General features: G+C 39.2%; 1 protein-coding gene across 1 annotated transcript; it reads right to left on the bottom strand.

The window, feature by feature from the left end:
* Nucleotides 1–1,289: 1,289 nt before the first annotated feature.
* On the bottom strand, nucleotides 1,290–2,234 carry LOC130861733 (olfactory receptor 56A1). The gene has a single exon (XM_057750877.1). The coding sequence runs from the start codon at nucleotides 2,232–2,234 to the stop codon at nucleotides 1,290–1,292; it is 945 nt and encodes a 314-aa protein (XP_057606860.1).
* Between the last annotated feature and the right edge of the window lie 9,552 nt (nucleotides 2,235–11,786).

The raw sequence follows: 11,786 nt of genomic DNA, 5'->3' as shown, positions 1-11,786 counted from the left end.
GGCAGTCAGAGGCAGCACCCCTCCTCAGAGTTGTGTGACCCAGGTCAACGAGCCCACCGCCAACCCGCTGTCTCCTAGTGACCCAACATTTCCCAAGTTAAGGTTCTCTCTCTCTTTTTTTTTCTTTAATAATGACCAGTGTGTGTTTGTGGGGTTTTTGTTTTGTTCTGTTTTGTTTTGTCAGTTTTGTTTTGCTGGCAATGCCACACAGCATGTGGGATCTTAGTTCCCTCACCAGGGATCAAACCCATGCCCCCTGCAGCGGAAGTGTAGAGTCCTAACCACTGGACCACCAGGGAATTCCACGCATGAGGTTCTACCTGCAGGTACCATCTCTGTGTTACCTCAGCATCACCTCCCCCCCTTTTTTTGTTTGTTTTTCAAGTCTCCAGTACTTATTTAATCAAGTGCTTACACTAAATTCTCTAAAAATAACCAGTGAGATTTATTTTCTCCTGATTGGACCCACTGTTATCCAGAAACCTGACACTATGCGGTATCTTCCCACCTTCAACTAGAGCACTCGGAAAGAGTCAACAAATAAAACTTAGTTTTCAATTCACTGCATACGTGGTTTAAACACGTGGGGAAGTGGCCAACCCACAGTCTTGATTTCCCAATTTTTACCCTCTTGGTATCCCCTACTCCTCACCCATCTCTCAACCTGTATCCTCTTTCTCTAGACTCCCTGAAGGTAGAGAGGCTGCATAGGACATAGTAGGAGGCTGGCATTGCTTTATGTTATTGTGAGTGCTCTTTTCCTATGGCCCTGCACATGCTTTATCAGACAGGACTCTGGCTTCTCTGAGAACCTCCTGGCTCTCAAAGTAGCACTTACAAGCAAAAATACCTATGGACATCCAGAAGGACAAAACACAGGCAAAGGAAAGCAGGGTGGAGGCCTGGTCTCCAGCTTCAATTGCTCAAGAAGAGGCATTTCTGCAGAAAGACAGCAGGCTCTAGAGCCTAGATTTTAATCTCTGCTATATCATATATGTGCCAGATACATGATCTCCAGCAGTTTGCTCTCTTAAAATCATCTTTTTTCTTCTATGTAAAACAGAAGTACTAGTACCTACAGGAATGTAGTAAAGATTAAATTACTTCACTATAATTGCCCAGCTCAAAGCAATTACTCAAGAAAAATGAATTTCTTCCTCTTGCCTACCCCCTCCTGGATCAGGCAAGAATAAAGGAAACCTGGGTCAGGCTTTTCTCTAGCTCATGTCTGGGCAAAATCATTGACAAGGAAGGGAGAAGGAATTAGAAATCTATTATATTTTACATATTCACATCCCTCTCCACAGCAATTTCTGAATTCCTTGTTTTATCTCTTTGGTCCGAACCCCATATACAATAGGGTTCAAGGCAGGAGGTATGAGGTGATGAAGGACATTGAGCAGGATCAGGATGTCCATGGGGACCTTCTTTCTGGCCACGTTTGTCAGCACCACAACCAGCAGGATGGTGCTGAAGAAGAGGATGAGGATGAAGTGGGAGCCACATGTGCTCAGAGCCTTGACTGCAGCCCCCTCGGCCTTGAACTTGAGCACAGCTCTTAGGATGAAGATGTAGGAGATGAAGATGAGGACAAAATCTGAGCCTAGTAAGGTCCAACCAGCCACAAATTGGTAGATTCTGTTCAGGGTGAAGTTGTCACAGGAGAGCCTGGACACAGACAGGTTGGCACAGATGCAGTTCTCAATGACATTTTTCCCACAGTAGTGGAGCCGAGCAGAGAGAATAGGAATGGGTGCAGGAAGAAAGGCATTTCGTGTGACAATGAAAACACTAGCCTTGGCCACAAATTTGTCAGTGATGATGGATGGGTATCGTAGTGGGTGGCAAATGGCCACATAGCGGTCATAGGCCATGATCATGAATGTGCAGGACTCCATGGGGAGGAAACAATTCATGATGTACATCTGAAGGAAACAGGCAAAGAAGCTGATGGACCTGAGGTCAAACCAGAAGATGGCCAGGACCTTGGGGATGACGGTGAGGCAGAGCACCATGTCCAGCAGGGAGAGGATGCTGAGCAGGTAGTACATGGGCTCATGCAGAGAGGCCTCCAGCCGGATGGTGATCAGGAGGGTGGCATTGGCCCCCATGGCCAGAAGGAAGAGGAGGCTGAGGGGCAGGGAGAGCCAGTGCTGCCAGCTCTGGTAGTTAGGGAAGCAGATGAGGAGGAATTCAGAGACTGGAGCAGTGGAGTAGTTGCTGGGTGACGCCATCCAATGAATCTTGAGCTGAGAAGTCTTTTCTTGACTATTTGCTTGAACAGATACAAGAGGTAATTTTGTTTAATTGACTTCAAAAGTACACCTTTCACTTTCTAGGACACTAATGATATATAGGAGACTCTTCTCAAATAAGGAAAATTCCAGTCAATATCCGAAAGGTACAGTGGTGAGATAAAAATAATGTTACAGTCTATGAGAAAAATGAATCAGTGAAAAAACTAAGATTAGAAAAGAGAATAACAATAGGTAGTAACCTCACAACATTAAAAATGTGCAACAAATTAGGTCAGTGTGATACCACTGTAAGAAAAGCAAAATGTTAATAATATAAAGTAGATAGGCCAAAAACACAGCTAGTAAATGTCATTTTATGTATATTTTACCACAGTAAAAAAATAGCAATAGCAGGTCCCTTATTACATTTTGATTTTCAGAAGAAAAAAAAAAAGCAATTTGAAGGAGCTATCTGGATTCCCACAAAGGAAAAGTTTTAAGTAGCCATAAGAATTTGTTATACCAGTTTAATAAGTATCGCCTGCTTCCGGTTAATCAATGATTACATATTTCAATAAAGAGCGCTTTGATTGCTAAAAAAAACCCTCCTTTTTATAATAATATATATATGATAAAGAAGAGGTCAAATCTATGACGGATAAGAAGTTTCTTTAATAGGTGTTTCAGAGGTAATTGCCGACATTGCGGGGGGTGGGGGTGGGTGGTTGTGAAGAAAGCTTTGATTAGATCCTCACCTGCTAATATACCCAGTATAATTTGAGATGGGTAATTTTGTTGTATCATTTCCTCCAAATCATGGTGTATTAGAAGAAAATAGTGCAAATTCATTGAATCAACACTTTGCTAAAACCCCAATGCTATTTGAATAGAACCATTCATTTTCTAAGACCTGCACCTGACCATTCCAGTGCTCTTGGTATAAGCCGAAAACAATAGAAAGGCTGCTTTTACTATAAATTTATAGCTTCCCACTTTCAATAGTCCTTCAGTATTGCCTGTCCATCCTGCAAAGCTTTCCTAATAAACTTTCCCCTCTTGCCAGGACTCTTTTCAAAAATTCTTCATTCTTCTCAAACCTTGAACCCTACTTCTCTTAGAAGGTGACATAACTACCTCACAGAGAAAAGACATGTCCAGTGAGATTTTCTTCAGCTTCCCAAAATGAAACTTACAAATCTACCTTCACATTCTCTCATCCTTTCCTTGTTTCCTCCCATTAAAATAGTATCTGCCCTCCTCAAAATGTCAAACCTTCCATTTCCACCTGAACCCACCCTCCTAGCCTTGTATGCATACTATACATTGTCCGTTCTAGTTCTCTAATTCCGGATCACATTTCCTTCTTTACTGGGTCTGCCCTGCCTTTCAAACATTCTCCAATACCTTTCATCTTTAAAAATAAAAATAAAAAATCCTCTTTGTTACCTTCCAGCTATTTCTCTCTCCCCTTCCCCCCACACCCAAACTTCTCACAAGTGTGGCTCCCCTCACTGTCTCCATTTCCCCATCTCATATTCCCTCCACGACTCTTTTCAGCGGGTTCCATCTCCCTTAGTTCCACAAAACGGCTCTCAAAAGAATCCCCTGCAGATTGTTGAATCTTGCTAAAGCAATTGATCAAATCTTCTTCCTTGAAACACCTTCTTTGGTTTCCTTAGCATCACAGTCTCCTAGTTTGTCTCATACCTCCTGGTCACCTTCTCATTTTCTCTTGCATGTTTTTCATCCACTACCTTGGCATCAGTTTCACGGTTCAGTTCTAGGTTCTCTTTGATTTTCTTTTCTCCTCTGTTTTATTCTGGTCTGCTTCTTCTTCCACTCCTTTCTCTTTTCCATATCTTCAGACAATTACCATCTCTGCATTGATGATCACTAAATTATACCTCTTACCTAGAACTCTTTAAAAGCCTGCTTGGCATATCAACTTGGCTCTCTTAAAGATACAGAAAATTCATCAAGTCCACAAAATAACTTTTAATTTTTCTGCCAAGCCTGACCTTTTTCTAGCATCCCCTAACTCGGTGAATGGCATATACAGCTGGACTATTCCACAAGCCAAAAGCTAGAAAGTATCTTGAACATATCCTACACCTATATCACAAATCCACCACCAAGACATGTCAAATGTCCCTTTTAATTAGCTTTTGAATCTATTTACTTCTCCATCTCCAGTGTCACCATCCAAGACTAAAGTACCATTATCTCTTGAGTGAAATAATGAAATTGCATTCTAGGTTTCATTATAAGACCATTCTCTATATTGAAGTCAGAGAAATATTTTAAAATATATATCTATTCTTGCCATTTATCTGCTAAAAATGTCATTGGCTTTTATTGTTAATATAATAAACACAAAATCCTTAACTTGAACTTTATTAGATCAGAAGTTCCTGAGAGGAGAAATCACACCTGGTTTTTTATCACTATATATACAGTGTATAGGTAGATTCCTTCATGGGTGCTCATAGTCAACTGAATAAATTCTTTAATAAGTTAGTAAATGAATGACTACAAGGTCATATATAATTTGCCAGCTTCCTCATTTTCCAATGTCTTCTGACATCCCTCTCTCTCTTGCTACTTGAGCTCCAGCCACACTGTTCTTTTTTCAAATCTTCAAATACAGCATGTACTTTCTGCTCCCACTTCTCTTGGGAGATTGTGCTTCCACACACACATCCACTTATTTGTTATTCGTCCTTTACATTTCAGTTCAAATAACCTCTTCCCTGAGGTTTTCTCTAGCCCTCTCCAGACAAGAGCAAGCTCTCTTATTTCATGTTCTCATAGTACTTTGTCCCACCTTCACAATTTGTAATTATGTATTTGTGTGATAATTTGGTTAAATACTCCTTTCTCCCAAGCCGATTTAGACATTTCATGCCATAAAAGCAGGGCCCATGCCCACCAATTGGCACAAAGCGTGGCACAAAGTGGTGTCCCACAATATTCATATAATAAATTAATTGCTAAGTTTATGAGCAGAATGATAGGGTGACACAAAATAAAATTTCCTAAATCAGCCTGAGAAGAAAAGCGAAGCCTTTCTAAGATTGCTAACACCTTAGCTGAGTGTTTTTTTAACTCAATATAGTTGACTTACAACATTACGAATGGATAAAGAAGATGTAAGATAGGTATAGATATAGATTTAGATATAGAAATATAGATACAGATACAGATATACAATGAAATGACTCATAAAAAAGGACCTTTCCATTTGCAACAACATGGATGGACCTAGAGTGTATTATGTTAAGTGAAATAAGCCAAACAGAGAAAGACATACTGTATGTTTTCAACTCACTTGAGTTTTAGTGGATGTAGAAGACTTACATGTGCAGAAAAACTATGGATAGACTATTTCAGGTAAATGAGATGGATTATATAAACACATAGAAATGAGTTGGAGAAAAACTTTGGAGAGAAGTACTATGTAATATTTAATATGACTGGAGCCAAAAGAATGGGAGTTGAAAGAAAGAGCAGAAAATGGAGTTGAAAGGAAGAGAAAGTCAGATCATGAAGGACCTTTTCTATGCTAACGATTTTAGAATTAATCTTATAGGTAAAGAGACAACCAATAAATATTTCTTTTAAGAGAGAGATGTGACTAGATATGGGCTACAGGAAGACACTTTGGACGTGGTGTTATAGATGGGTTTGCGTAAGGAGCGGAAACAGAAGCAGGGAGAATGGAAGATGCCATAGTCCAGATGAAAAGCTGTGAGTGTCTGAACAAAGACGGAAGTGCTGAGGGTGGGAAGAAGGGGCATATTCCAGTGGTAATACAGACAGAAGTTAGTGACAGATAAATTATGAAAGAGACAGTAGGTATGAAGCCCAAAATGACACTGTTTTCTGGCTTGAGTAAATAAACAGAATCACCAAGATATGAAACACAGGCAAATGAGTATGTTTAGTGTGTATGGGAATATGCCAAAGCTGAAGAGTTTATAATCTCAATATACAGGTTTATCTTATACTGTTGGAAATGAGGAGATTGAACAAATTAGAAAAATCCTTGTTTAAAATATAAATTCAGAAAGCATGAGCACATAATTGATGTAGTCAGAATAGCATAAGACTGAGAATGAAACCCTGGAAAATAGCAACATTACAAGGATGAGAAAAGAGACATAAGGGGACGATCTGGAAAGGTATGAAGAAGATCAGAAGCATATGGTGATCTAGGGAAAACTGAAGGGAAAATTTTAAGGAGCATATAACCACCTTGTCAGTGAAGCAGAAGGTTAATAACATGAGAATATGAATGGCCATTGAATTTTATTAAAAGGGTGTTATTAATGACCTGGACATGACTAATTCATTGGACTGACAATAGAAATCAGAATGAAAGGAGTTGAAGATTTATTAAGTGAGGAAATATAAGTAGAGCAGGGTGACTATGTAGCTAAAAGGCTCATTTCAAGCTTGTAAGTAAAGAAAAAAGCAAGACAGGAATGAAACATACAGTAGCATACTTATTTGTTTGGGGAAAGATTACGTATTCAGAAGGAAAGTAAGATAATTAAAGTTGTTAGTTCATTGAGAAGTTCATCATCTTCTATGATAATTATCATTTCTTTGTAACCCTTTAAAAATAGATTTTGTACCTCTCTGTTTCCCTCCACCCTATTCTGAAATATCTGAGGACAGATAACATGCCCTTTTCATTTATACACACACTCTAACACCCCATAGATTCTTAATTAAACTCTGTTGAAAAAGATTTTTGAATTATTGGTCCTTGGTGTTTTATATTGATGGAAAATGTCAAGGAAGGAAAGTGAGAGGGGAGAGTTAGCCAGAGTTTCAGTGATGAAGGGAACCCTGAGGAGGGGAAAGGAGAAGCTCTGATCAATACTGTGAATGGTGATCCCTGAGGGCTTGTGTGGTGGACTGGGACGGACAGGGCATGGCACAAAATGCATGTTGGAACTTGGAGGCTTATTCATCCCACTGTCTGCAGGAGCTCCTCAAGAGCCTGCCCCTTGGTGAATGATAAAACCCTGCCCTAGGTCTCTGACTTAACCTAAAATAAACATAGAACAACTCTATTGCTCACTCCTAATATGTTAGTACGAATTTTCTTGAATTTCCATCAGTTCAAATTACCCATACAAAATCTCATCTCCCCGCACCTATCTTTCCTCGCCTTCTTGACCTTTATTCTCCCCATATTCTATCTTCCCAACCCTGATAAGTGCCCTTTTTAGCACTCTGTCCTTTTCTAGCATTATTTGACATAATATTCATACCTGTTCATGCTCCTCCCCAAAAGCCACTCACCGATCAATTATCCTATGTATCTGCTTCCATTCATCATCATCGGCTTCCACCATTTACTTGTGGAAGGATTGTTGCCCAAACTCATCAGGCCCAAGGTACTTGCCTTCAGCCACCCATTGTTGTCTAGGTCTATTAAAGTTCAATTGCTTCACTATTTAACATTGGAGAACAGGTGGAGGGGGAAGAAAATCTGGAATGGAGGAGAAGGAAAAGGCAACAGATTCCTAGATATTCTAACAGGTGGAAGTGTATACATGAACATAAGTCAATAATGTGGTACATAGAGTAAAAATTAAGGACTCTAAAGCTGAATTAACGATATTAGCTGGAACACATGAAGCACCTAGTATATACCAGGCATTCAAGAGTATTATATGTATTAATTTATTTCATAGAAGCACAATGTCAAGAACAAAGTGGTTGAGAATCTTTCTCAACTCTGTTCTGATTAGTCCACCTGGAGTACCCTATCCAATTCAGGGCACTCTGCATTAAGAAATTCCTTGTCAAACGGAGACGAAGTCACAGAGATGATATAAGACATTGATCCCTTTTGTGGGAGGGGAGTTCATTGTTACAAAATAGAGATGTGTGGTCTGCAATAAAACAAGGACATCAGTGATAACTTCAAAATATATAAATGGCTATCTTGGGGGAAAGGGCAAAACTAGGACCATCAGAGAAAAATCACAAAGAAACTGAGTTTGGTTAAATACGAAAGACAGATTTCTGTTACTCTAAGGAAAGTTATCTATAGCCAGTTTAAACTGCTCTACTGGGACAAAGTTGGGGGGAAGCTTCTTCATCAGTATGTTTCCTGAATCCATGTGCCAGGCATCCAGTGACAAACTAACTCAGCATCCCTACACCTTTTATCCCATTGTAGGATCTATAGACCTCCTTTCTTTTCTGGTCAGGCAAGGTGAAGCCCAGTTCTCTACTTGCACTAAATCTCCTAACCCAGCAAGGAAATGGGACCCTCTTTTAGAAAGGTGGAGGGAAAAAAGAAAATTAGGAGGCTCCTTACAGACATGCGTAGGGTTTCTAGATGTTAATGCTTCCAGAGTTGCCATGCCTCCCACTTCCTCATTGCCTTTTTCTTCCTGTTTATTGGAGGCTGCTTATTAGAAAATGATCCTTTCTTATCTTGTCATTCTTCCTATCTAGATCCAGTACAGCCTATGCTATCCACCCTTGGCCCTGGGACTTACAGAATATATAAAGGGAGGAGTCCTTGTGATGTATCAGCGATAGTAGTAACCATGCTGGGACTTTGCTAAATAAATCTTGAGCATTTTATGAGCTCGTATTCCTCTCCTACCCTCCTTCTTAGACCCAGATGGGAAAAGGAGGCTTGGGAAGCAGAGACTTGATGGGTAAAAGGCTGAGTCCTTTGGGAACTGTGTTGTATGATACTCCTGCAGGTAGGCAGTTAGGATGTGAAAGATGGAGTGGTTTGAAACTGAGGTAAGAACTTGCCAAGAAGCCAGAAGCCAGGGATCTGGTACATAAACCTGACATACAAACATGGTTGAAGATGTAGGAAAAGAGACTCTAGAGTCTTTACTACAATAATAACTCCAATGTTTTGAGCTCTTTCTGAGCGACCTAAACTGCTTAAGTTCTTTATCTAATTTTTCTCATTGAATCATCTCTCTTAAATGTGAATGAGCAATTCTTTGGAGCAGGAACTATTATCCCTATTGTGTGTAGGGGGTAGATACAGAGAGACAGCCTTAACCAAAGTCACACAGTTAGCCTACATTCATAGCCACATCCATCTGACTCCAATGTCTGTGTCCTAAATGACTTGTCCCCACTGTCGCCACTATTCTGATGAATGTGACTCTAGGTATTGAAATCCTAAGCAAAATCCTAGAACATCAAGTTCAGAAAACCATTAAAATGTGTTTAACTGATAAGTATTATTTATCTCCTAAAGAATGCAGAGAGAGTTTAATATAAGGAAATCTGACAATCTAACTTAGCACATCAAGGTTGAGGATAAGATATGGGAATAAAATTACTCAAATCACAAACAGATTTGAATCCCAGCTCTGGCATTTGCTATTTGTGAGACCCATTCATTAAACAAATACTAACTACCTACTATGCTCCGCAGACTTTATTAGGCACAGCATACAATGGTAAATAAGGCAAACATGGTCCCTGCCTTCACCAAGAGTTCATTCTAATGATGTGGTTGTTAAAATAAAATAGGCATCTCTAAATGTATTGATACTTATCTGAGTAATTTCTAAGATATATTGTTTAGCAAAGAAGCAAGAGGCAAAGACAGTACATAGACTGCTATACAAAATAATTCTGTAATGCTATGTCAAAAATACAATATAAATAAGTGTGTAAATAAGTGTATGTATATACACACTTTATTATATGTTCTTAGATATAATCAAATTACCTCTGGAAGGATACACAAGAAACCTGTAAGAGGAGTTCCTTCTGAGAAAGACAAATGTGTCAATCTTGGCAGACAGGAGTAAAATGGTATGTTAGAGATTGCTGGTTGTTTACCCAATGCCCCAATTCTTCCTTAGTAATAAAAACCGTTATTTTATTTGGATACTCATGTATACTGCCAAAGTACTAGACTTCTCAGATTCCACATGTTAGATGTCATTTGGCAAAGTTTCCAAGAAAACGCCTTAATGTGAACTGACTCAGCTGTGAAATGAAGGTCATTTGCCCTCCGTCCTTCTGCACAAAACAGGCACAGGATTGATGCCTAAATTTCTAGCAACCACCTTAAACTATAAGCAACATTGAGGATGAACTTCAGATTCCAAGCATGGTAAAGCAGAAATAGAGAAACTAGTGAAGCTCTGGTTTCAGCCCTAGATGTCCACCTCTGAAACTCTTACATAGAAGAGAAAGTATTTTCTAATTTGTTTAAACCATCATTATTTAGGTTTTCTATTATATGCAGTCAGAAATAATACTAACTGATATAGAGAATGAATTACTTTTACTGAATACCCTATGTGCATATATTTTCTGTTTTTTAATTAAATATGTTTTTAGTTTTATTCTTTTGATCATACAGTTAAAATGCAGAAAGCTTTGGTAATTTTGCAGAAGAAAATATACAAAATCCTGTCAAGAGCCATCATAGAGCATTACTGTGGAAGCATTACTTTAGATAAGTTGAATCAAAAAGGCCTTAAGGAAGAGAGGTGTGAATAGGAAGAAAAACAAGAGCAGAAGCAGAGAAGCCAGTCAGAAGACTATTACTTGGTCCAGGGCTTCCTAGGTGGCACAGTGGTTGAGAATCTGCCTGCCAATGCAGGGCAGATGGGTTCAATCCCTGCTCCAGGAAGATCCCACATGCCACAGAGCAACTAAACCTGTGCGCCACAACCATTCAGCCTGTGCTTTAGAGCCCGTGAGCCACAACTACTGAGCCCACGTGCTGCAACTACTGAAGCCCACATGCCTAGAGCTCGAGTTCTGCAACAAGAGAAGCCATGGCAATGAGGAGCCCGCGGACCACAATGAAGAGTAGCCCCCACTCACCACAACTAAAAAGAAAGCCTGGGCACAGCAAAAAAGACCCAACACAGCTAATAAATAAATAAATAAATAAATTTATTTTAAAAAAGAAGAAGACTATTACTTGGTCCAGGCAAGAGATGGTGGCCTGGACCAGACTGGTGGCAGAAGAAATGATTTGAGTAGGCAGATTTTGGAAGAATGGTCAAGTAAATATACTGATGAATTCAAAATGAGGTATTCAATGTAGAAATCAAATATAATTCTTAGGATTCTTCTTGATAAGCTGGTGGATATGGACTCATTTACTCTAATGGCATCACATAGTAAGATTTCTGGGTATTGTTGAGTTTACATTTGAAGTTTGTGATGATAAATTTAATGTGAAATCAACAAGTTTATGTATGGGATTTTTTTCTAAAAAGCTTCAGTCTTCCACAGAAGAGACATATTTAGATTGAAACAGTGTTTAGGTTATTTCAAGTAACTACAATGGAGGGAGAGAACACAGAAAGTTAGATTATTTCCAAGAGCGTAATTGAAAGATGGGCCATAGGATCTAAGCTTGACAAGGAATAAAGTCAAGAAAAGAGAGAGATTAATAATAGAATGAAGGGGATTCTTTCAGTGGCTTAGTAGTCTTGATGTCCAACAGTTGTGACTGTATTAAGGATAGTTAAATATTTGTGCCTGCAATTAGAAGGTGATAGTCAGAAAACAGGATGT

Source organism: Hippopotamus amphibius, chromosome 9, assembly GCF_030028045.1.
Source record: "Hippopotamus amphibius kiboko isolate mHipAmp2 chromosome 9, mHipAmp2.hap2, whole genome shotgun sequence".
Taxonomy (NCBI): Eukaryota; Metazoa; Chordata; class Mammalia; order Artiodactyla; family Hippopotamidae; genus Hippopotamus; species Hippopotamus amphibius.
The sequence above is the reverse complement of the archived record's forward strand: the minus strand, read 5'-3'. Positions and strand labels throughout refer to the sequence as shown.

What these genes read in the sequence shown, in the direction of transcription:
- LOC130861733 (XM_057750877.1), bottom strand. Translation starts at nt 2,234, where the DNA reads ATGGCGTCACCCAGCAACTACTCCACTGCTCCAGTCTCTGAATTCCTC.